Source organism: Siphateles boraxobius, unplaced genomic scaffold (genome assembly GCF_051911475.1).
Source record: "Siphateles boraxobius isolate OS27281-9 unplaced genomic scaffold, OSU_SipBor_1 130, whole genome shotgun sequence".
In the NCBI taxonomy this organism is placed as follows: domain Eukaryota; kingdom Metazoa; phylum Chordata; class Actinopteri; order Cypriniformes; family Leuciscidae; genus Siphateles; species Siphateles boraxobius.
The window spans coordinates 4384215-4411995 of record NW_027508734.1 but is presented as its reverse complement, the minus strand read 5'-3'; the positions used below and the strand labels follow the sequence as shown (position 1 = coordinate 4411995).

At 40.6% G+C, this 27781-nt stretch overlaps 1 protein-coding gene across 1 annotated transcript in view; it reads right to left on the bottom strand.

Moving 5' to 3' along the window:
* Nucleotides 1-27781, bottom strand: part of LOC143736438 (basement membrane-specific heparan sulfate proteoglycan core protein-like) — a 386240-nt gene that overhangs the window by 348002 nt on the left and 10457 nt on the right. The window contains exon 10 of the mRNA XM_077227135.1: nt 18153-18440. Coding sequence (XP_077083250.1) covers nt 18153-18440 — 288 coding nt within the window. The remainder of the gene's footprint in view (nt 1-18152; nt 18441-27781) is intronic.

Sequence of the window (27781 nt, the reverse complement as noted above, 5' to 3'; positions counted from 1 at the left end):
CTTGTTACATTAGAACAAAATGAATGAATCTGAGAACAACTAAATTAACGATAACTTACATATTTTATGATTTAATTTTCATTACACGAGAGTAGCTGTTAAAACTTCATGTTGATATGAACTCGGTTTTCGCCAAGATAAGCACCAACTAAGACGTAGCTTTACAGTAACCTATGCTTCTCCATCCATTTACGCTTCTTTCCATATGGTGATGAGAATCTCCTTCTGTCTGGTGTTAATTGCTGCAGTGTATTTTGCGCGTCAGCACACACAACAGCTGCAACCAGTGCGGTCTCCCCATGACAACCGTCTGGATTGAGCAGAGTAGGGGACATCTCTAGGGTCTTCAAGTGGGTACCTCAGTGTTTCGTCGACTAGCCCACGACACCTCAAGAGGGCTCGACAGTGACTCTGGCGTCCCAGAGTCACCCGCCTCCGTCCCCCACTCAACTCAGCCCAGCTTACTGACCTTTACATCCTTTCTGCGGCTGAGGTTGCTCCTTCCTCATAGTTCACATGTGACCTAACCACAATCTCTCCAAAGGAGAATTTCACTAAACATTTTCATTTAGTTTCGAGAACATTTTTATAAGACATGGACCATTATTAAATTATGCCTGCTTTTGTAGGCTCATTATGTAAATATAAGCAACTACTAGACGCACAAACTGGGTGCCGGTGTGATGAGACGTTAATGCTTGGCCAGATTCGGCTCGAAGTCGTGCATCTTCGGATGCGGAGCAGCGCGCGCAGTTACAAAATTTGTTGTGCACACACACCGCAAAGCGGAATGGGCCCTTGTGCACCTTCGTGGAGACATTACATCATCCACGATCAAAAATCGTGCTATCGCATAAGCACAAGTATAAAACGGCTGTTATCATGTCTAAAAACAAACACAAATAACGGAGTTTACAAAACTGTATCGCACGCGTGCTGCAGTGGTACATTTATTCTTGCACATAGCAGTCTTTTTAGATATGTCGCACTGTACAGGACCCTTTTTAATGAAAGTTTGGTGTAGGTCTACTAGACATTGAGATATCTAAACATGTTTGCCAAGTGCAAACCAGTATAGAAGTAATCAATAAATTAACGGGGAGGGTCATGCCTTTTTTCACAATCATTTTGGAGGGTCATAGAAAAATGTATTGCTGGCGAAAGGAGGGTCAAGTCTATTTTGACTATAGATCTCAAAACTCCTCCAGTAGCCCCTTAAATAAAAAAAACGAACAGTCCCTTAAGCTCTATCAGAAAGGACTCCTTTTACCCTCTTTAGTTTTACCAATGGTGCATTTGCTACTTTATGCTACATGTTGGGAATAGAAAGCACTAATTTATCTGCATTATATCTCATATCTCATTGCCTTGGGTCGTCCTGGTGGGATATTAATCGAGGATAAGAACTGTTTTCTGCTTGAGTCTGGAGTTACTGTGTGGATATTGAGTTTGTTCTGGACTGTTATCAAGGTTGAAGAACTGTGTACATCTACATCGTCTAGAGCTTCTTCTTCCACCGATGAACTGTGGCATAGACGTATCACCACATTCATTACATCAGACATTACACGCTCATATAACGACTATTCAGTTTGTATTTATATATATGTTTTTGAGTCATTTGGATTATTGGTTTATGGTATGTTAATTTGCTTTGGGTTTATTATTGTGCATTTCACTATTGTTGTTTTTTCCCCATTATATCTCTGCTAACAAAATCAGTTTTCTGGTCTATTGTTTTCTTGACCTCAACCAGTTTAATGATTGTAATAATTTGGTTTGTGGATCCCTCCCCAAAAGGGAGGGTTGGAGAGTATGTGGCTTGACATGCCCCAATGGAAGAATTTTTTTAAAAATAACCCCAGAAATGATGACTTCTGGTGAATATTGTACATTATAGCATATTAATAAAACTTATTAGGCCTATATATTTATAGAATAGCAAAGTAGGCCTAATCAATATACAAGACTGAACAACATAGATATATAAAGGCTATCATGATCATTTTGCCAACAATGAACCATGGATTTGTTTAGTTTATAATATATTTTTTTTTTTACTTAAACAAATACAACATATCACATTCAAAAACTCATCGGCTTAGACAGCATTTGAAGAAAAATAAACAAAAGTTTTCTGTAGCCTTGTGCGAACTTATTCAATAGAAATAGACTTCTAAAATGTCCTTTCCAGTGCAAAAAAATTACATTTTTAATTTAATTAGACAACATTTAAAGGAAGTGTAGTGCAAATATCTTTATATAATTATACTTCCATTATAGTTAACTTTTTTTTCGCCGGCTGCTCGGACTCGGAGGTAGTCATTTTTACATTTCCCGCTGTTGTCACTTGTCGTCATCGTTGCTACGATACTTGACTCACAATGACTAACGACCATTTAAGTCCATTGAGTTAATGGGTGGAATAAACCTATTGCAGGACTTTTACTCTCTGACCCCTGGAATTGACACCTCTGCTTGGAACATCATCAGAGAATGCCCTTTTAGGTCCTGCAATAGGTTTATTCCACCCATTAACTCAGCCAGCTGATTTCACTAATTAGTTATATCTCCTGGCTGAAAAACTCTGAAAAACACCTCTGGTTCCAAGATGTTAAAAAAACGCTATGCGGCCGATCATAGACAAACAGGGGGAGAAATTAGGATCTACCGCACCGTCGTTTTTTTTTCTCTTCTTATCATAGCCTACACATGTCTTTGTTCATAGTCTGTCTGACATATATTAGAAGCTATGTGTCTGTCATGGATTTGCACTGAATTGATTCTCAAAAATACGGAACAAAGTTCAATAATAAAGTTCCGTATCAGTTCAATACGGAACAAGACTTTTATGTGTCAAATACGGGACGATTCCGTATTATACGGAACGGATGGCAAGCCTAAATTTTGCTAGCATCATGCTAATGCCTAGTAGTACTATTAGTGTTACACTACTATTGTTCTTATGTGTGTACTCACCTGACACTGCATTTTTATTATTGGACTGTTAACAATACACAGGTTTCTGTGCAACATCATCAGATAGATGCGCGCGCATCTAAGAGGCAGAAAACAACACTCTTTACGTCTATTCTAGCAGAACCAGAGATGACACCGAGCTGTTGTGCTGTAAACCTAAATGCATAGGGTATGTCAGGTTTTTATGATTCGCAAACTTAGTTGGACAATTTCATTCAGAGAACTGATGACTATAACTTAGCTTACTAATCAACTAACTAACATTTTACATAATGTTATATTAATATGCAAATGAAACACCAACAAACAGATCCAACTCTGAAATTGCAGTGTATTATTGAGTCAACAAGAATTTAAAAACAATGCAAAATATACGTTAATTGTAATGTTCTTTTACAGAACTCTCCTAACATATATATAGCGGTCTTGCCTCTTGGATGCGTGCATCCGGTATTGTTTGTATACAATAAACTTGTGTATGGTTGTGTAGTAGAGATCTATGTTTTTGGGTTGCTGTTACTGAGTAAGAAATTTGTTCTTTAATTTAATAATGAGCTTGTGTGTGTTACCTGGTATATTATTTGGTATTTTGATATAAGCAGCTAAAGTTACTTGAAGGGAAAGATATACTAATACCATTTATTAGCTTTAATTGCATCCTGTCAGCACTGTCGTTTACTTGTATGCTGATATTTTCTTTTCTTTATTGTTTATTGTAGAACCACACACACTGTACACGGACAATCATCTGCTGGCTGCCAATAAATACACTGAAGAGCATTAGAGCATTCGATTGCATTCTTACCGATGCACCACAGTGGTCACTTATTCCCAACTACAGTTACAGTGCTAGCTATCAAGTCTCCATTACATCCAGATTTATAGTAAACTTTTACTCATATAAGTTGTGTTGTGTTTTTAAGATTATACTTAAACTTAAAAATACTTAAAGATGAGTGACTAAAGTAAACATTAAAGATGGAGACGCCCATAACACTGGAAAGTCACAATTTCCATGATTTTATAATAAACCAAAACCTTCACAAAACACGCAACACACACAAGACGTGTGCAGTTACTGAAAAATGACTAAAACTCATCAAACAAATAACTTAAACTTAAAACTTAACAGATGTGGCTGAAGATTATAAGTGTTGACATATGGATATTAAATGATCATTAAACAGAAGTGAATATGAAGACTCACCTGATACTGTCAGTGTAACTCCATCACTGATCTCTGAGTTCTGTTGGGTTTCAGTCAGAGTTCCTCTACATCTGTACAGACCAGCATGAGACGGATCCACAGATGTGATTATATAGTTCTGGTCTTGTCCTGTGCTGTAATAGATCTGGTCTGTTCTTCTGTAAACTTGATCTTTATACCAGCTGTAGCTCCAGACTCCTGTCTCCTGTATGTCACATGTGAGAGTGACGCTCTCTCCTCTGAACACACGAACATCAGGCTTCACCTTCACTACAGGTTTGGGTCTCTCTGTGAAATGAGCAAACACACACTAATGTTTCTTTCACTGAAAAACAAACAAACAAAGTAAAAGAGCACTTACCTCTCACTGTTATCTCAACATTACTGGAGTCTGTATAGTAGTCTCCTCGCTCTGCTCTACAATCGTATGTTCCTCCATCAGAGACTCTCACAGAACTGATAGTTTTAGTTCCTGCATCATCTCTGGATTCCCACTTTGAGTTTGTCCTCCAGAGAAACCTCCATCCAGTTGATCTTCCCACGTCACAGCTGAGAGTAACTGTGTCTCCAGTGAACACTGAACTCTGGGGCTTTACAGTCACAATCAGTTTATCTGTAAGTATAAATGAGCTCAACACTGCATCACTGTTCAGAGTTATTCGTCATATTTTTTCAATAGTCTTTCAATATATATATATCTTTTTTTTTATACAGTAAATGTAATTTATTTTGATTTAAAAGAGAATTTGTCTTTTCTGCTCCCACTACTGACACCAAACAGAATTACAAAAGAGCTTTCAAAGAATAATGTTAAAGTCTTTGGTAAGTTCTGGGAATATTAGTTATAGTTTATAGTTATATAGGTTATGTGACAGACCTAGGTAAGTTTACGGATAAATGGATAACCTCAACTTTTTAATATTAAAAATAAAATATGATAAATATCATTATACAACAAATCCTGAGGAAAAAAAGGCTAAATATCAAAATAATAAACTTATTCAGCCATATTATATTTGCAAGCACAGACTGTTTTTAGTTGAGTCAATCTTTTTACTTTATTTTATTGGAAACATCAACAACAATATAATTCTTGTTCACAGTAGTATTCTTCTCAATAGTTTAATCAGTAAAAAAAAAAAGAACAGATTAAAGTTTAAAAATTATTTAAATAATAATGATTGCTCAACCGCCCAGTAGGCGGCGCTGCTTCTTAGTGTGTGTTTTCATGGATCTGCGTCTCATTTCGAAGCTTCGTCCTCTTGACGTCACATTTATCCGTCGCATACGTCATTAAGAACGTCTTATTTCAGGACAGTGACCATTATAAAACGTCATGGGTTACGTAAGTAACCCTAGTTCCCCGAAGGGACGGACGCTGCGTGTAATCGTAGTGGGAACGCCCCCCAGCGTAACGCGTCTGAAGCATGAATGAAATCAGTCAAAGGAGAAAATGGAGCGTCACAGCAAGTGACGTCATTGACCAGGAAGCTATAAATATCCCCTGAATACACAAGCCGCCAGCTTCTAATGTTACTGAAGCAAGCGACCCAAGGGGACGCCGGGAGTATGGCAGGACACGCAGCGTCCGTCCCTTCGGGGAACTAGGGTTACATACGTAACCCGGGACGTTCCCCTTCAGGGACTACCGCTGCGTGTAATCGCAGTGGGAACGCAATACCCACATCCCCATACGAACAGGTCCCCGTAGTGTGTGACTAGGAGACACAAGCCGAAGAGAGAACCTGAGCCCCAGGAGTGGAGCTAAAATCGAGAGAATAAAACCTGACGAAAGTGTGCGGTGAGGACCAGCCTGCCGCATCACAAACGTCCTGAAGAGAAGCCCCTGAAAGAAGAGCTGTAGAGGCAGCCATACTCCTGGTAGAATGGGCCCTGACAGCCAAAGGTGAAGTTTGACCGGCCGAAACGTTAGCGAGTGAGATGGCCTCGACCACCCACTTGCTCATCCTTTGCTTAGATGCAGGACACCCCTTCTTAGGTGACCCAAAACAGACGAACAACTGTTCCGATTTCCTCCACAGGGCAGCTCTGTGGACATAAGCATCTAAAGCCCTAACGGGACACAGTAAATTCAATTTTTCCTGGTCTGACGTCAAAAAAGGCGGAGGACAGAAGGCCTTCAGTACTATAGGTCTAACGGAAGTGGTTGGCACCTTAGGAACATACCCTGGTCTAGGACAGAGAAAAGCCTTAACCGAACCAGGAGCAAATTCCAGGCACGAGGGAGCCAGCGAGAGTGCTTGAATATCTCCAATTCTTTTTAGAGACGAGATAGCCAGAAGAAGGATAGTCTTAAGTGTAAGGAACTTTTCCGAAACTTCCTCTATGGGCTCGAAGGGAGCTAGTGAGAGACCCTCTAATACAATGGCCAGATCCCAAGATGGTACCCTCGTGCGAACTGCAGGCCTCAGCCTCAGGGCGCCACGAAGGAAGCGAGATACAAGTGGCTGTCTCCCGAGAGAACCTCCGCTTGAAGGAGCGTGGTAAGCAGCTAAGGCTGCCACGTACACCTTCAGTGTGGAGTGGGATAACCCTGTGGAGAGACGGTCCTGCAGGAAATCCAGCACTGTACCAACTGGGCAGTTAACTGGGTCCTGCTGCCGCTCTCTGCACCGAGAGGTGAAAAGTTTCCACCTCGCGGCATATAACTTCCTCGTGGCGAGAGCTCTGGATTGGAGGATGGTCTCAACGACCTCAGTCGAGAGACCAGAGTCTACGAGCTGGGCCCCCTCAGAGGCCAAGCCCACAGCCTCCATAGTTCTGGGCGGGGGTGAAGGATCGACCCACTCGCCTGAGAGAGTAGATCTCTCCTGATCGGTATCTCTAGGGGAGAGCCGTCGAGGAGAGACACTTGGTCCGCAAACCATACTCGGGCCGGCCAGAACGGGGCTATTAACAGAAGACTGAGCCCGTCCCGGCGAACCCTCTCCAGAACTCCCGGGAGCAGAGCGATCGGGGGAAAAGCGTACAAGCGTGACCTCGGCCACGGATGTACCATCGCGTCCAACCCCACGGGGGCTGGTTGGCTGAGAGAGAACCATAGTGGACAGTGAGATGTCTCTCGGGAAGCAAATATGTCTACCTCGGCACAACCGAAATGCTCCCATAGGAGCTCCACCACGTCGGGGTGAAGACTCCATTCCCCGGGCCTCAGCCCCTGTCGCGACAGGATGTCTGCCCCCTGATTTAAATACCCCGGGAGATAAATAGCTCTCAGAGAAAGAATTTTCCCCTGGGACCATAGAAGGATCTGACGTGCCAGTTTGTACAGCGGGCGAGAACGCAGACCCCCCTGATGGTTGATATAAGAGACCACCGACGTGTTGTCTGTTCGGACAAGGACGTGGTGGCCCCTTAGGTCTGGGAGGAAGTGTTTCAGAGCCTGAAATACTGCCAACATCTCTAGACAATTTATGTGCCATAGACAGTGATGGTCCTTCCACAGACCCCGAGCTGGGCGACCACTCATGATCGCTCCCCAACCCGTGAGAGAGGCATCTGTCGTTATCAAAACGCGACGACAAGGAGCTCCCAACACAGGTCCTTGGGACAGAAAGCAAGGATCTTTCCACATAACCAGGGCGCGATGACACCGTCGCGAACTCATGATCATGCGAAAAGGATCTCCCCTCGGGGAGAAACCCTTGGTTCTGAGCCACCACTGTAATGGTCTCATGTGCAGGAGGCCAAAGGGTATCACGTTGGACGCAGCCGCCATGAGACCTAACAGTCTCTGGAACTGTTTTACGGTGGAGGAGTGGCCTAGCTTGACCTGATATACTGCGGCGAGAATCGAAGCAACACGAGCAGGTGATAATCGTGCCTGCATCGTCGTCGAATCCCATACTACACCGAGAAAGGTGGTTCTCTGTAATGGAGAAAGAACACTCTTCTTGGCGTTGAGCCTCAACCCCAATCTTTTGATGTGAGCAAGAACAGCATCTCGATGCCGAACCGCCTGTTGTTCCGACTGAGCTAGAATAAACCAATCGTCTATATAGTTCAGAATACGGATGCCCTGCAGCCTGAGCGGAGCTATAGCTGCATCCATACACTTCGTGAACGTGCGGGGTGTCAGTGCTAGGCCAAACGGAAGAACCCGATATTGGTACGCTTCGTCCCCGAAAGCGAACCTCAGGAACTTCCTGTGTTGAGGGAGGATTGAAACATGGAAGTAGGCGTCCTTTAGATCTATCGTGACAAACCAGTCCTCGAATCTGATTTGTGACACGATCTGCTTGAGAGTGAGCATTTTGAATTTGAGCTTCCCAAAAGTGCGATTTAAGAGACGCAGATCTAGAATGGGACGCAGCCCTCCATCTTTTTTCGGAATGATGAAGTACCGGCTGTAATATCCTAACTCCCTGCTGGGTGGAGGAATCGGTTCTATAGCCTCTTTCTGTAGCAGAGTTTTTACCTCCTGTTTTAATACCAGAGCCTGCTCGGGGCCCACCACAGTAGGCAGAACCCCTCTGAACCGAGGTGGACGCGTTCTGAACTGAATAGCGTACCCGTTCTTTATGATATTCAGGACCCACTGAGAAATATTGGGAGGCATTTCCCATTCCGCCAGGAACTCTACTAAGGGAACCAGCCTCTCGAGGCTGGCCTCTGGATGAACATCCCGAGTGACAGATGCAGCGCCCCTTGACATACTGGCAGGAAACAGCTGGTCCGAGCACTTCACAACCCTCCTCCTCGGGAAACCGCTCGCCGAGTCTCTCTACGCCCTGTATAGGCAGGGTTAGTAGAACAGACCCCTGAGGGCATCGAGAAAGACAGGGCACCGTGATCTTGTGCGGTGAACTCAAGTCTTTCCCGATGGGGACCACCCTCAGAGTCCTGACGTTCAGCACGTCAGGATTTTTTCGACGCGGCCTTCCTAGCGACAATGACTGTCCTCAGATCAGTCCTGCCCCGAGAAGGCCGCGCCGGAGAGCGCCCCGCCTCGTCCCTCCAGTCTCTCTGCGGGGGGGCACGAGACGCGACACTCCGTTTCTGCTGCGCTCTCTTGGAGGTCGAACTCGACGGCTGGGACTGCCCAAGTTCAGCAGCCCCAGTGACACGCACTTTAAGATGGATGAATTTATGAAAAGCAGCAGCCTGTTTTTTCTCTTCCTGGAACCTCTCCGTGACAGAAAGAAGAGCGTCACCGAAGAGGCCCGCAGGCGAAACGGGAGCATTTAAAAGGAGAGATTTGTCTTTCTCTTTCATGGAGGTCTGACTCAACCATAAGTGCCTTTCTGTGGCCACCATGGCTGCCATAGACCGACCGATAGATTTTGCGGTCTCTCTGGTAGCACGAAGAGTGAGATCGGCAGTCTGCCTGAGTTCGCTAATCATATCAGCGGAAATTTCCCCCCCCCTCACACGCATCTTTTAGCAGGTCGGCCTGATAAGCCTGCATAATAGCCATCGTATGTAGACAAGCAGCCGCCTGCCCAGCCGCCGAGTAAGCCTTGCCCACCAGCGCAGAGGTATTTTTTAGTGGTCTCGATGGAAGAGCCGGTGCTTTAAGTGAAGACGACGAAGCCGGCGAGAGATAGCTCGCGAGCGTCTCCTCTGCCTTCGGCATCGTCACATAATCAGCAGATTTAGCACCAGAAATGTTACCATAAGCATTAGACTGATTAGTGTAAATCCTGCTAGAAACCGGTCTAACCCAGGTCTTTGAAACCTCAGCATGAAGGTCTGGGAAGAACGGTAGGCACCTGCGAGAAGGTTGAGGTGATGCAGACAGAAATCTATCGTCTAGTTTACTTTTATTTCTAGACTGCTGTCTATCAGCTGGCCAATCGATACTAAGCTTTTCAACAGCACGAGATAAAACATCCATCAAACCTTCATCATTTGCAGTATAATGTGGCAAACTAGTTTCCTCAGATGCAAAGCTTTCGACATCCAGCTCCTCAGAACTGGACAATCTTAAATCAACATCATCATGTGCCTCCACCCGGGCAGAAGTAACCGCCGTAGCGCGTGCTTCCAGAGCCGGGTGAGAGGCACTGGATCCCGCCGGAGAAAGCTGAGATAGGGCGGGGCCCGTCTCAAAGTCGCCGGTGAGATCCATCTGCGAGCCCCAAGACAAACGCCGCCGCTTTGCCTCAACAGAAGCGGGACCCGAGCCTCAGGGTGCTCGCAGCATACCGCTCTCCTCGAAGAGCGATCGCCGAGAGCGCAGAGTTCTCAGAGGAAAACGCTCACAATGCTCACAATCGACTCCCTCGAGAGCCGACTGGGCATGCTGAACTCCCAAAAAAGCCACACATAGCTGGTTTGAATCCCCACCCGTGATGTATCGTGTACAGGGGGAAACACAGTTCTTATACTGCTCGCTCATATTCTTGTTTTTATAGATAAATGTCACCTCCGGAGGATTTATATTGGCCGCCTGCAGTTTTCCCTTTGTTTTGCCTCCAGCTAGCGCCGTGACGTAACTGTGACGTCGGCTCGATATTGGTCTATCAGGTCAACTTTATGGTAACGAGCTATGACGCGTTTTTTTGCTAGAACACTTGTTTTTCAGCGGAAATGCAAATTAGAATAGCACTTAACCATGAACACAAAAGCCAAACGACACAAATGGCTTTTAATTGGTTTATTTCATTAGCAAACATGTCACTATAACTGTTAAGTTCTTTCCATCGATAAATTTTCTGCAAAAATAACGATTGCCATGCTTGTTTGCTTTGCGGCCCCTTTAAATAAAGTTTTAAAAAAACCAAGCATTGGAGCGTCCACAAATCTTTCCACGGCGTGGCTGGCAGGGCGGTGGCGGTGTGAACGCATGGTTAGCAACTGCCTAGAACAGTAATGTGCCCAGAACTAGCTACTCATGACCAACAGCTTCATGCTGGTTATAAGACTGAATGAGGTGATCAGGATGATGGAGACTATACTCTTAGTCATTTGACTTCATTCATATGAAATCATAGGATTCATTTTATGATACAGTTATGGTGCTTTTGTGTCTTTTTTTAACTCTGAAAGTTAATCATGTAATTCTCTATAACAGCGATCAGCAGATTCAGCACATTATTAAAAAAAATAATATTTTTTTAATTTTTTGTTCCAGGAAATATATATATAGATTTGAAACAACACGAGAGTGTGTGAGATTAAATGATGACAGGATTTTCATTCTCAGGTGAGCTAATGTGGAAACTTTGGTGTAAATGATAACATGCATCTTAAATCTAATGTTTGATGAACTGCAAATCATAATCAAGTATGAAACAATGACAAGATCGTCTGAAAAGCAAAGCTGCATTTGTATAAAGACTCACATATTCTCAGAAAGTGCAAGCATAAAAAAAAAAAAATTATACAGAAATATTTTTTATGTTTATTAAAAAACATTAATGTTACTGAATAGCAGACATGGGCAGTATTTCAATTAAATATATTTAAAATATGTATTTAATTACTTTAGTGTATTTTGTAATTTGTATTTTGCAGGTCCGGAAAAAATAAAATGTAATTTGTAACAAAATATTTTGAGGGAGTGTATTTTGAGTATTTCAAATACTTAAATACTTAAGAAAAATCACCATAGTAATTGATTTTGCCATATTTTCGGTCTGATGTTGGCAATGGCAATGTCCAGGTTAGATGCACGAAAATCACGTGACACCCTGTAGACCAGGCTCCGACCAAGAAGTGAATGAGTTTTGAACTCTTAAAAACGGCATTAAGGTAAAGTGTTTTGTGAAAATTATACAGTCTACACACACATATTGCACACTGAACGGCATTATAGAGAAAATAATTGTGCCTTATGAGATCAATGCACTGTCTTGTCATTCATAAAAGGACATCATAGGCCCTACCTATTATGAAACAGCGCGTCTGTCGTAACTCCACTGAAATCTCCATGCTAAGCAAGCGTTCACAATATAACATCCATCTGCAGTTTTTACACGTTTTTAAACGTATTACATATAAGAAATATTGATATTGATTTTGTATAAAATAATCATCAATCCTATTGTTTTTCAATAATTGCGCACGCAGCGCGATTCTACTATGGAAAAAGCATACGCGGTCAGGGCAGTTAGAGTCTCGTGTGTAAAACAAACCCACACATGTTATGATTAATATGATTAATCATATAATAATAATAATAATAATTATAATAATAATGCATTTTATTTAATGGCGCCTTTCATAACACCCAAGGTCACCTTACAAGCAATAAACAGGTCACTGCATAAGACAATACACACAACAAACAAGCCACATACAAATAAGGTGCATTAAAAACTCAATACAACATGTTATAAAAAATCTTGTATAAAAAGATATGTCTTAAGACGCGTTTTAAAAGTCAACAAGCAGTCGCTATTGCGAACATCAAGGGGAAGAGAGTTCCATAGGCGGGGAGCAGCATAACTAAAAGATCTGGCACCCATGGTAGTAAGTCGAATCCGAGGTACCACAAGAGAAATTGAAGATGAAGATCTGAGAGCCCGTGAAGGAGTGTAAACATGGAGAAGTTGTGAAAGGTAATAGGGTGCAAGATTATGGAGTGCCTTATAAGTGAGTAGCAGGATCTTGAATTCAACTCTATACTTTACTGGAAGCCAGTGCAATTGCTGAAGAACTGGCGAAATGTGCTCAGTATAAGGTGTTCTAGATAGAACACGAGCTGCAGAATTCTGAACCAACTGAAGCTTATGTAACAATTTGGAGGGAACACCTGTGAGAAGAGCATTACAATAGTCTATACGTGAAGTGACCAGTGCGTGAATAAGAACTGCAGTATTATTATTTGAAAGAAAGGGACGGAGACGGTTAATATTACGCAAGTGGAAGTATGCAATCTGCGTGATATTATTAATTTGAGCTTCAAAGGATAGTGTGCTATCCATGATGACACCCAAACTTTTAACCTGTGAAGAAGGACCGATTTCAGTATTGTCAATGTACAAAGAAAGACAATTAGTTTTAGACAAAACAGATCTAGTCCCAACAAGCAAAGCCTCAGTTTTGTTGCCATTTACCTTCAAGAACTTGGCTGAAAGCCAATCTTTGATTTCAGCTAAACAGCTGGATAAAGATGGTGGTGGAAAAGAACCGGTGGGTTTGGCAGACAGGTAAAGTTGGGTGTCATCCGCATAACAGTGAAAATGAATCCCATATTTCCTTAAAATATAACCAAGAGGGAGCATATAGATAATAAAAAGAAGCGGGCCCAAGACAGAACCCTGGGGAACACCAGTGGTGACTGTAGATGTTCTTGATCGAAAACCTTTTAATTGAATACGCTGATTGCGTCCAGATAGATATGACCTAAACCATGACAAAGCAGTGCCAGTAATAGCAATAGAAGCTAATCTGTCAAGAAGTATCTTATTTGAGACAGTATCAAAGGCAGCGCTCAAGTCTAGAAGGACAAGTATGGATAAAAGCCCAGAGTCAGCTGCCAACAGTAGATCACTGGTTATTCTGACAAGAGCAGTCTCGGTGCTATGGTGGGGACGAAAGCCAGATTGAAATTGTTCATACAAGTTATTATTAGAAAGATGTTCATGAATTTGCACTGCAATACATTTTTCCACTATCTTAGAAATAAACGGTAAATTTGAAATTGGACGAAAATTATCGAAATTAAGTGGATCAACCCCTGGTTTCTTAAGTATGGGAGTAATAATAGCAGATTTAAGATATGAAGGTACAGAACCAGAAACAAGTGTAGCATGAACAATTTTAGTAATCAATGGGGAAAGGGCTGGTAAACAAGCTTTCACTAATGGAGTAGGCAGAGGGTCTAATTGACAAGTCGAAGACTTAGATTTACCTATCAGACCCACTATCTCTGAAGTAGTAGGTAGTGTAAAGTTAGAAAAAAACAGAGTGGGGAGGTGTGTGAGTGGTAGATTGACAGGGGTCACTGTGAAGATTACCAGTAAGTAATTGCTGATGTACATTTTCAACCTTAGATGCAAAAAAAGTCAAAAAACGATCACATAAGTCAGTGGAATACATATTAGATTGCAAAGAATCAGGTGGATGCAGAATATTGTTTACCACCAAGAAAAGGGACCTGGAGTTCCCATTACTAACTCCAATTATGTTGGAGTAGTAATCAGATTTAGCCTTAGACAATGCATTTCTATAGTTATGAATATGTTCAGCATACATTTCTTTATGAACAGTAAGGCCAGACCTGACGTACAACCGCTCTAACCTACGGCCTTTAGTTTTAAGTTCACGCAGTTCATGTGTAAACCAAGGAGCTGAATGTACAAATGAAACAGTTCGAGTTTTCACAGGTGCAAATTCATCTAAAATAATGTTCAGTACATCATTGTAGTATGTAACTAGTTAATCTACAGTAGAGAAATCAGATTTACTGGAGAACGTGGCAAGTTCATCAGCAAGAGTAGGCACATCAATGTTCTTAATATTCCGAAATGTGATCGGACGACACGGGTTTACCTTAAAAACTGCCAATTTGGCACAAAAGGACACCAGCAGGTGATCTGATGTGGCCAGATCAGAAACAGTACAGTTATAAGGTGTTACACCAGAACAGCAAACAAGATCAATAATATGCCCCTCAGTATGAGTGGGCAGTGTGTTAAATTGTTGCATACCAACGCACTCCAAACATGATAAAAATGCACATGTAAATGCATTACTGACATTGTCTATATGAATGTTAAAATCACCCAGAATGATTACATTTGGAGACATGGAAGATAGATAAGTCAAAAGTTCAGATAGTTCAGTTAAAAAGGCATTATTGCTCTTGGGAGGACGGTAAATAGTTGTGAGGATGGTAGCAATTGCACCATTGATTTTTAAGGCAATTATTTCAAAAGAAGAATATGTAGACAAAGTTAACTGAGACACTTTCAATTACTCTTTATAGAGTATTGCTAGCCCCCCTCCCCGTCCAGTATCACGGATTTACAAACATATATATGTCCTATATCCTGGGGGAACAGACTGGTTTAGGTGAAAAAAGTCATCTGGTTTCTGCCATGTCTCAGTTAGACAGAGAAAGTCAAACTCGCGGTCAGACAGTAGATCGTACACCAGAGGTTCTTTATTGGAGAGAGATATATATTAAATAATCCAAAAGAAAAATTGTTTTTACCAGAATCGTTGCCAACCGATCTGGCCAGGTTGGTTAATACACTATGGTCGAGAGTCCGTGTGAGCCTCCTCGATGGGCGTGGTTTAGATGACCAGAAGGACCGTATTTGACATGAGCCATCAATGTTGTAACTCCGCCGAGACCCGCGATGTATATATTTCCGACGCGGTATATACACAATATCCAAGGGAAGATGTGGAGCTGACGGAAGATTAAAAGGACGCAAACGGAGCTGAATAAGTTCCGCCGCCGAATACTGTAGCATCGTCCATGCCACAGAATGATATATAGCAGAAAGGACGACCCAGATGTAGTTCATCCGCACCAGTAGCTCAGTGATCTTCATAGTTGATCCAAGTGCCAGAGGTACCACGAAGAACAGTAAGTAACCGGCAGGCAAACCAGCAACCGCAGAGAGGATCAACACTTAGATCAAAACCAGCGTACAAGCCCGCCGAATCAGCGTGGATACACAGGTCAGAGTGGCTCCTTAAAATGGTTTAAAACAGTTCATAGATGGATCCATGCATTTATAAGTGCAGGAAGCTTTAGAAGTACTAAAAGTTTTAAAATTCCCTCCCTGAGCAGCGTCAGCTAGTAGCGCCAGCGTTCACCCGTAAGTAGCTTATATATATTATGATTAAAATGGAATTTTATTTTGTGACAAATTCTCGGTCTGTTATTTTTACACAAAAATCGCTGCAAAAGATGCTTTCCAACAGGTTTTATCGTAGTTTTTGTCCAACTCCATTGACTTGTATTGAATGTTCTGTGAGGTACGGTATTACTCCGCCGACGGAAACGGAAATGGGGTTGTTTGTATTCTTTATGTAGTATTCCAGTCGCGGTATCGTAGGCTACACTATCCAAACATTGGCAAAGGTGCATTATCGCCACCAACTGGGCTGGAGTGTCTATTATTCAAGCTCTCAACAGAAGAATGTCCGGTTGCGAGGCGTTTGGAAAAATAGGTCCACCGTTTTACAACGAATGGTAAAACACCTGTTGGAAAGCATCTTTTGCAGCTATTTTTGTGTGAGCATATCAGTGAACACCCCAGACCACTCGGTGAGTTTCACGTCTTTGTAAACTAAAGTTTTATTCGTTTTATCAATGATATTGTTCCAGTTCCCCTATGAAACCATTGTGGAGGTGGGGGGGTGCTAACACAGAAACCGAAAAATCTCGGGACAGCAGCATTTATCCAAATTTCAATCTTAACCGTTCTATTTAATCAGAAACGATCTTAAAACAGGGCTTGAAAGGGATAGTTCACCCAAAAATGAAAATTCTGTCAGTAATTGCTCACCCTCATGTTGTTCAACCCCGTAAGACCTTGAAAGCTGGATCACTCCTCCATAGGCTTCTAAAGGATTGACACTTGCCGGTCCCGAAAAGTCATTAAAGATATCGTTAAAATAGTCCAAGTGACTACAGTGACTCAATCTTCAGTTTTTTAAGCGACGAGAATACTTTTTGTGCGCAAAAAAAAACAAAAATAGCGGTTTTATTTCAACTATTCATTTCCTTCTCTCTGGGTTTCGAGTCAGTTCACTAGTGTAAAAGCGTACGCTTCTGTTGTTGTACGTCACACGTATCACACACATGACCAGCGTTGGCCAATAGAGAGCCTACGTGTGACGTAGCTCTACGCAATTACACTAGTGAACTGACTAGAGGTCCACAGAGAAGGAAATGAATAGTTGAAATAAAGTCGTTATTTATGTTTGTTTTTGCGCACAAAAAGTATTCTCGTCGCTTGATAAACTTAAGATTGAGTCACTGTAGTCACTTGGGCTATTTTAACGATTTCTTTAATAACTTTTCGGGGAACAAGTTTCAATCCCTTAGAAGCCTATGGAGGAGTGATCCAGCTCTCAGATTTAATCAAAAATATCTTAATTCGTATTCCGAAGATGAACAAAGGTCTTACAGGGTTGAACAACATGAGGGAGAGTTATTACTGATAGAATTTACATTTCTGGGTGAACTATCCCTTTAAGTGTAAAATATCGAACTTGTCCTTTAAGGCATGAGTAGAGTAACGGTGATAATATGGCTACGTAGCCTACATCAAACACGTTTTGCTATTAAGGGCAGCCTACCACACCATTGATGTGAACTTAGCTATACATGCCATTTACGTCAGAGTGAGCTATTTCAGGCCCTGTAGAGATTTAGTGAAATACCCATACTTTTTTATTTTGCTACTTCGCCATTTTGAATTTACACATTTCTCATATTTGTGTTATTGCTACTATTTGTGTACTACTATTGACCTTCCAGTAATAAAAAAAAAAGACTTAAGATTATTGTGGGAGTATTTTTGTATTTTCAAAATACTAATTACTTGTATTTTATTTAAATACATTTTTCACATCAGTATTTTGTATTTTATTTTGTTACATTTAATGAACCAGTATTTGTATTTTGTAACAAAATAGTTTTTGATGTATTTGTGCCCACCTCTGCTGAATAGATGGAGTTGAAGTGTAATTAGCAGCATTAACAACTATTTTTTATCTGTTTCTCAGATCTGTGTTCACGTGCGTCAGACAGAGACTTTACCTGTTGTGTTTCTGTTTTATCTGGACTCTTGCCATAGTGTTGTGTTTTTAAGATTACACTCAAAGTTAAAAATACTTTCGCTTTAAAACGCATTTTCAGATCTTCAGTTAAATTCTCCTTCAAATAGTGTTGTATCACAAGAACAGAGATAATTAAATAAAAAGAGGAGTGACAACTGTATTTATCAGAAGTGTAAATGAGAGTAAAAGACTCTTGATTGGTTGTGTGATCATGATCATAGAGAGTTTATGAGGACAATGATGTTGAACTCACCCTTCACTGAGAGAGAAACAGCAGAGCTTGATGTTGATGAGTTTGGTCTTCCATCTCTCTGTCCTTTACACCAGTACTGACCCTGATCAGACTCAGTAGCTCCTCTGATAGTGACAGTGTCTCTGTTTACAGTGTAGCGATTATCAGACGTCTGTAACTTTACACTGTCTTTATACCACTCATTTCTCCAGTTTCTGTGATCAGAGTTTATCACACACTTCAGATTGACTGTTTCTCCAGTGAATACAGGACTGTTTGGTGTCACAGTCACTGTAGATGTGGGTAAATCTGAGAAGAGAGACAAAACAAAAACTGACTGGAGGACAAATGATTACTGCGTTCCCCAATAGCGTCAATCGATGCAGTGTCTCATTCTCTGTTCTCAGGGAACAAAGGTTTCAGTCGTAAACCTGAGACGTTTTCTCGTGTGTTTTGAGTCTCCGGCTCCGTCATGATCTCAGACAAACACTGATCAGAAACATGAGCCGGGAAACTTAACTGTTCATATGATTGTTTCCATCTCTAAACCAGCTGAGTTTCTAAATCTCTAAATCTCCACTGAATGTTTCCTCCTCTCTGTATGTCACATGTGAGAGTGACTCTCTCTCCTCTGAACACATATGATCTGGCATCAGTTTTAATACAGTATTTTAGTCTGAAAAACTGTCGACACTCTCAGGCCATGAGAACAGATACACTGAGGCTCTGTAAGTTACTGTAACATCATTTCTATCCTGACCTCGGTCTGACTGAGGACAAATGATCAAGTCTCAAGGCTTGTTTGCTACACTGACGGTTTCATTCATCTCAGATAATCTGAAGAGCTGCTCATGAATGAACTGAACATGCCTGGAGGATCTATATATTGAACTCTGAAAATATATGTGATCCTAATCACAGTCACATATAGAAAGTAAGGTCAGATTTACTTGGTTACCTTCTCAATGTCTTCAGGTTAAAGTGATGTGATGAAATGATGAATAAATATTCAAGAGGTTGAATATTTTGTTTCTATAAACAGTGTTTGTCTCTGAACAGTAATATTTGGGTTCTGCTCAGAACTAGTTACTCGTGGTTCATGCTAGTTAGAAAGACTGACTGACGTGATAAGGATTATGGAGATTAAAATACTCTAAGTCATTTGACTTCATTCATATGAAATCATAGGATTCATTTTATGACACAGTTATGGTGCCTTTGTGTCCTTTTTGAACTCTGAAATTTTTGAAATCATGCCCTTCTCTATAATAGCGATCAGCACATTATAAAAACAAAATAAATTTAAAAAAGTTCCAGGAAAGATATATAGATTTGAAACAACATGAAGGTGTGTGAGATTAAATGATAACAGGATTTTCATTCTCAGGTGAGCTAATGTTGAACATTGGCGTGAATGTCGGAAAATAATGTGAATCCGTAGTTTGGGAAGAATTTGTTAGAAAACATCAATTTACAAATTTTATTAGTACAGAATGACTAACGTTTCGACGCCATGCGTCTTCTTCAGAGTCAAACAGTCAATGGCAACAATATACAGAATTTAAAGAGTCCAACTTCAAGGTATTGGCCACTGGCCTAGGTGGGTGTGGTGCAAAAATTATCCAATCCTATACAAGCACTCAAGCCTAAAAAAAATACAAAAAAAAATAATAATAATAATAATAATAAAAAAACATGCATATAACCCATATACAAACATACACACACACACACATATATATATATATATATAAATATAAACATATATATATATATATGAATTATAGAAAGCATGAAAGGCCAAGTTCCTCATTAAGGCCATTTGGTTCTACTGTGTTAAGAGTGAAAATCCAGAAAGCCTCCAGTTGTAGTAGGGACTTCACTATGTCACCTCCTCGCTGGGAGGGTAGAATTCTTTCTATACCCCAAAATTTTAAGGACACGTTGGAACCATGATTAGCTTGTACATAATGCCTCTCAATTGCATAGTCCATATTTCTGTAACGAATTGCTGCTTTGTGTTCTGCAATGCGTAGTTTGAGGGGGCGTTTAGTCTGACCTACGTACACCAACCCACATGGACATTTCAACATGTAATCACGTGGGTGGTGTTACAATTAATGAAAGAATTGATCTTGTATTTTTTACCTGACTGGGGATGGAAAAATTGCTTTGTATCATTTGAGTTAGAGCAATGGGTGCAGTGTCCACATCTGTAGAAACCCAAGGGAGGAGCCGGTAACCACGTAGGTTTTGGTGGAGGCCTCATGGTCGTGTGGACCACCCTGTCTCTCAGTGAGCGAGGGCGCTTAAACGTAATACGTGGCGATTCTGCGCATATAACTTTAAGGGCTGCAAAATGTGCCAATGTTTCTTAATGGCATGTTTTATTTCTCCCCCAATATAGGAGAAATCTGTGGAGAAGCAGAGTCTTTGGACTGAGGCGCGTTTGGTTTTAACTAGGAGATGTGCTCGTTGCGTCAGTCTGGCTCGTTCATAGGCTGCAGAGATATCACTGACAGCATATCCCCTGAAGCGCTCTGTCATTTCTACTGCCCTGCGCTCAAACTCTGCATCACTACTACAGTCCCTTCTAAGCTGTAAAAATTGGCCAATAGGAATATTTTTAATCAGTTGTTTGGGAAAGTGGCTGTCCGCTCTGAGGAGGGTATTCCTACTAAGAGGTTTACGATAAATCGATGTCTCTAAACCTCCCTGAGAATTTTTGTAAATAGTCAGATCCAGAAAGTTAATATTATCTGTGGAGTGGTCTAATGGCAGATTTCAACAATATCTGCCAATGGAGCCCAATCCAGTTGGCATGAAAAACTTTCTTTGTGCTTCAGTGGAAGGCTTCATGCTCGACTTTGAATTATATCAGGGTGCAGATGCACTGATTGCACAGGTCCAGGTGTTTACATCCATCAAAGCTGTAAATCGAATGAGGGAGAAGCAGGTGTACCTGACTGGTACAGTTATGAAGAATCAGGTTTCTTAAGCAATGCAGAAGCTACCAAGGACAAAACAATAAAAAAGAATAGAAGAGGTACCTCAGCACAAGTTACGACTGTAGATGGGAAAATGTGTGTGGTAAAGAGGTATGACAACAAGCCGGTATTGATGCTGTCTTTTGTCCATGATGCACAGCCTGAAGACATCTGCCAGCAATAGGACAAGAAACAGAAACAATATGTGTCTATCAGACGACCAAGTATTGTTCGTGAATATAACAACAAGATGAGTGGGGTTGACCTCACAGACAGGATGACCAGCTACTATAGAATGAGTGTCCTTACCAAGAAGTAGACTATTCGGATGCTCATGCACTTCACAGATGTTGCTTTAGCCAACAGCTGGCTACTGTACCCCCAAAACCACACAGTACATGGCACACCAAGAAAAGGGCATCATGCAATTTCTTGAATTCCGAAAGGAAGTGGGTAAGACATTCTTGGCCCAGCATAACAATGCACAGGAAGACACTACAGACCTCTCAGAACAGGAAGACAACACAGAACATTCAGAGCCAAAAAAAAAGCGCCCTGTGAAGTCAAGTCACCTTCATTTATATAGCACTTTTAAAAATATAGATTGTTTCAAAGCAGCTTTACAGTGATAATAGGAAATTAAAGTAACAAAGATTGTTTTGGCTTTACAACAGCTCTAGAGTAAAATTATTGTCTAGCTAAAGTTAGCTTTGATTGATTCACTTCCGTCGCAACGATTATTAGTTATTAACTTAGGGGCCGCTAACACGACACCGTTCTAACAGAAAACCCATAATGTGATCCGGCCGCTCATTTGCACAAAACAGTGTCTGGTGGCTCCTGAACGCAAACCATGAATTAGGTTCCAAGGTACAAGGCTTGAAAAATTTATAATACAGAATGTTTTATCGCTTCCACGTTACCACGTGAACTGGAATTATCCCGACAACGTTTTATCGGGTACAGAGGTAAAGGGAAGGAGGCCTTCACAGGGGAGAGACTAGTTGACACTTCAGGACTGCGTTGTCGTCGTGTCCAGACGCAGGTCCTTCATCAGATCCGGATACGGCCTGGATCTGGCGGACTGCAGTAAACCTTGGGATAAACAGAGAGACTAATATTAGCGTTGACGCCATCCTTCTTATAATGTAACAAGTACATCAGGATTTATGGGAAGTGTTCCCGGTCCCGGCTGACCTATTCTATGCAGCCTAACATTGAATTGTAGAAGTCTATAATGTGTTATGTGCACAGCAAAATCCCCAGTGTTAAATGAACACTCCTGGTGTACATATAGGTCCAACTACAGGCTGTTAAAAATTAACACTGAAGCAGTGTTAAAGTTAATGACATAATTAAGTGATTAATTAAGTGATGATTGGCCATTAGTGGTGACACCTGATGTTAATAAGCAGAATCATTGAAGGAAAGAGAAACAACAAGAACGGAAAAAAAAGAGAAACACAAGAACTACTGACTTCGAGCCTTTACACATTATTGCACTTATTATTACCAGTGTGACTTTATTTCTGTCATACATCTACAAAAGTTATTGAGAATCAACAGAAGTTTAGAAGGCAATGTTTTATGGAATTTTTCATTTCAAGCCACCATTATGGTGGTCAGAGTTTGTTTTAGTTGGGCTCCTGAACCTTTTTATTTTTTATTGTTAGTTTTTCTCTGGCTTCTCCAACATAGTGTTTATAAAGCACATTTGTTATTGCATGAGAAAACCTGCTAACAATATGTTGTGATGATGACATTATCATCACGTAGTGACCTGATTCACTGATGTCATTCAGAGTCTAAATCTTTGGCTATATGATTGATGTTGCATTTTAGTACTGGTGATTGTAGCCCTGAGACTCTACAGTTTGAGATCCAACAGCAATATGAACAATTTTGAAAAATCTTTGTGCACTGGAGCTGTTGTGTTTAGACACACAAACATCAATAATCAGCATATAAATCACAACAATGGTGACAATAAACAACTAGTGACACACAGATCAACTCTGAACATCACAAAACAAGCTATTAAAGTCATAACAAAACAATAGCAAAAAAAACATGCAAACAGGAAAAACAATGAAAATTACAGGACAATTCAGCCGTATAATTTATTCATACTGCAATGCATGATGGGAGCCATGGATGCATTTTGATTGGTGGCTCCCATCATGCACTGCAATATGAATCTTTTGTGTGATTGTCACCATTGTTGAGATTCATATGTAGATTCTTGGTATCTGTGTGGGATTTTAAAACCTTCAGATTATTAATGCACTGCTGGAATTAGCTACTGTAATGAATACAACATTTGTATAATCCGTTTATAATGCTGGTTGAGTGAATCAGGACACTACAGGATTGTAATTTCATAATTTAAACATAACCATCATGACCTGGGCTGTGTTTCCTAAAAGCATTTTAAGCCTAACTTGATCGTAGAACGATAGCAACAAAAGGTCTGTACGATCAAATTAGGCTTACGATGCTTTCGGGAAACACAGCCCATGTCATGTTTTCTCTTGCAGTAACACATGTGCTTTATAAACACAGAGTTGGAGCAGCCAGAGAAAAAAATAATGTTAAAAAGTAGAGTCCAGAGCCCAACTAAAGCAAACACTGATCGCCATAATGGTGACATGAAACAAAACATTCCATAAAGCATTACAATCTAAACTGCTGTTCAATATAAATAAGATTGTGTGTAGATGTATGACAGAAATACACTGGTAATAATGCGTACAATAATGTCTAATGGCTTCGTAGTCAGTATTTCTTGTGTTTCTCTTTTTTCTGTTCTTGTTGTTTCTCTTTCCTTCAATGATTCTTCTTATTAACATTAGGTGTCACCACTAATGGCCAATCATCACTTAATTAATCACTTAATTATCTCATTAACTTCAACACTGCTTCTGTGTTCATTTTTAACACCCTGTAGTTGGACCTATATGTACACCAAGAGTGTACATATGTACACTGGGGATTTTGCTGTGTGTATGCTAGGTCAAAGAGATGTGTTTTTAGTCTAGATTTGAACTGACCGAGTGTGTCTGCTTCCCGGAAAATGTTAGGAAGATTGTTCCAAAGTTTTGGTGCTAAATAGGAAAAGGATCTACCGCCAGTAGTCGATTTTGATATTCTAGGTTTTATCAACTGGTCAGAATTTTGAGATTGAAATAGATGTGATGGACTATAATGCGTTAAGAGCTCACTCTTGTACTGAAGAGCTAAACCATTTAGTGCTTTGTAAGTAATCAGCAAGATTTTAAAATTTATACAATGTTTAATAGCCCAGCTAACAGAATTTTGTTATAAGAACGTTCTCCAAATATTTAGTGTTGGTTCTGGGAACGTGAAAAATGTCCAGTTTTCTTGACATTAGAGGAACGTGTTTTAAAAGATATAATGTTCCTCAAACATTCTTTAAACGTAATTTTCGACAAGAATTTAAAAATTCAACAAGACAGTACATTGATTTCTAACATTCCAAGAACATAAAAATGTCCAGTTTCCTGAATGTTACTACACAGCAAAAACTCAAGAGTGTTAAAGACTCAAGTGTGTTAAAGTGTTAAAATATGAGTGTTAAATTAACACCGAAGAGTGTTAAAGTTAATGTGCTATTTAAGTGATTGATTGAGTGATGATTGAGCATTATTGAAGACACCTGATGTTAACAAGCAGAATCACTGAAGGAGAAAAATCAAATTTTAGTCGCCATTATGGAGATTAGTGTTTGCTTTAGTTGGGCAGTTGACAATTAAATGTTTATCTTTAGATTTTGTTTGGCTGCTGTACATGAGTTATGACAGCCCGATGAACAAAGAGAGAAGGTGATCTGATGGTGTTGGTTATGTTTTAACATAAACATTAATTCACAATCATTTGACCTGAATCGCTGAGCTCATTTAGTCCTATTCTCTGTCTTAGATGTATATTGGTCATTACAGCATCACAGTGATTTACCAGCATAAAATCCAGACTTTTCAGTTTAATCCAAAAGATTTCTTAAAAGTTGTTCAGATCAAAAGTCGTTGAAAATGGAATTTGGTTTGGACACACAGACATCAAGAATCACCCTGTGATTCTCAACAATGGTGACAATAATAAAGCATGTTGCAGTGCATTCTGGGTGCCACCAATCAAAACTCATTCATGGCTCCCATCATGCATTGCGGTATGAATAAATTATGATATGAACTGTAATTTCTGTAAAAGTGTAAAAGATAGTAATTTCCTTTTCCTAATTGAATACTCTTTTTGTCACCATTGTTGAGATTCATCAACTGATTCTATATGTCTGTGTGTGCCTGAAAGGATTTTTTTTTTTTTTTTTTTATCAGAACAACTTTTAAGAAATCATTTAGATTATATAGAAAATCTGGAATTTTTACTGTTGAATCACTTTGATGCTGTAATGACCAATATACATTCAAATCAGAGATTAGGACTACTTGTGTTTAGTGATTCAGGTCAAATGATCGTGAAATAATGATTATGTTAAAACATAACCGACACCATCAGATCCCCTTCTCTCTTTGTTCATCTGGCTATCATAACTCAAGTACAGCAACCAAACAAATTCTAAAATTAAACATTTAAAAGGTCAACCGCCCAACTAAAGCAAATACCGATCTCCATAATGGTGACTAAAATGTGATTTTTCTCCTTCAGTGATTCTGCTTGTTATCATCAGGTGTCTTCAATAATGCTAAATCATCACTCAATCAATCACCTAAATAGCACATTAACTTTAACACTCTTGAGTCTTTAACACTCTTGAGTTTTTGCTGTGTAGTAACATTCAGGAAACTGGACATTTTTATGTTCTTGGAATGTTAGAAATTAACGTTACTATCTTGTTGAATTTTTAATCGAAAATTACGTTTAAAGAACGTTTGAGGAACATTATACCTTTTAAAACACGTTCCTCTAACGTCAAGAAAACTGGACATTTTTCACGTTCCCAGAAACAACACTGAATATTTGGAGAACGTTCTTATAACAAAATTCTGTTAGCTGGGAGGGAGCCAATGCAGTGTTGACCGGGCTAATATGGTCATACTTCCTGGTTCTGGTAAGAACTCGAGCTGCTGCGTTTTGGACCAGCTGCAGTTTGTTTATTAAGCATGCAGGGCAACCACCTAGCAGAGCATTACAATAATCTAGCCTTGATGTCATGAATGCATTAATTAACTGTTCTGCATTTGTCATTGAGAGCAAATGACGTAATTTAGATATATTTTTTAAGATGGAAAAATGCGGTTTTACAGATACTAGACACGTGACTTTTAAATGAAAGATTGGTACCAAAGAGCACACACAGGTTCCTAACCGACGACGAAGACTTGACAGAGCAGCTATCAAGTCTTATGCTGCGTTCACACCAAACACGAATAGAGCGTCAAATTCGCGTCTATCACGTCTAGTTGGATGCTTGAACATTTTGAACCCACTCGTGCATCCAGAGCGAATAGGTTTTGTTTTAAGTTTGAAGCAAAATTGGCACGCGTCTGAGGTGAAATGCGCTTCTTGTGGGAGGGGCAAGTGCTAGGCGGTTGTCTGTTTGCAAGATGGCATATGTTGATCGAGCATTCATCAAGAGTCACCGCTCTGTATTTGCTCTGGAGAGCAGAACAGCGGTGTAGGGGTCATCATCGCCGAACTTGAGTCCGCCAAAAGACCCTCCAGAGGCGTACCCAATTTGGCTCCATTTGCTCCAGGAGCTGCACCTGGATGATGGCCGCTTTCAGCGGTACTTCCGCCTGTCCCGCGCCCAGTTTGATGTTGTCCCGCATCGGAGCGAGGAACACCCTCGCTCCCATATGTCATTTTTGTTTTGTTTTGATTTGATGATAATTGGAGCCAGCCTCCAAAAGTGATTTACCTGTCCTGTGAACTGACACCAAAGTTCAGATTTTTCAACTCACGTGAATGCAACAAATAAAATAATTTGCACGTAACTTGTGTATCGTGTCAATCGCACGAACTGGAGATTTTCGCGAACGCGAAAGATTCATTGAACATGAAAAGAATCATCAGCATATTATTTTAAGAGCACCTCATTAAATGTATACTTGCATGGCTTTGGCAGAAAAAGCATTTCTTCAAGTTCCAGAAAAAGGGTCTTGATGGTTCTGTGAGTGCCAAACGTTGAAGTTGCAATCGTTTTGCAAGAAGATATGATGAACTTGCATGGAAAGTTCTCTCTCTCCATGAGCACATGGCTGCTTGTGAGTCAAGGCCTGCTGCCCTGGGGCTTGCCACGCAGGACAGCACAGCACCCCAAACGGACTGAAGAAGCCAAGAGGGGGAAGGGCTTGTGTAGATGCAATTTAAAGCCTGAGCATGGTCCCACCTCTCAGGATTGGCTTAACCAATAAGAAAGGTGGAATTTCCAAGCGGGATCATTTGATTTATGGATCTTTGTTTCAAGCGTGCTCATTTGAATGTGCAGCTGGATTGGTTGCTGATGAAGAAACTATGAAAGATTCTTGTAATACTAATATGTTGCACAGCTATTAACGTATCATATACACAATCATTTCAATCTTCAAAGTACCAGTTTATAAAGACCAAACATGGTATAGGTGAGGTTACATTGACTGCTGGTTCTATTATAAAATACACAGTATATAAAAAATAATAATAATA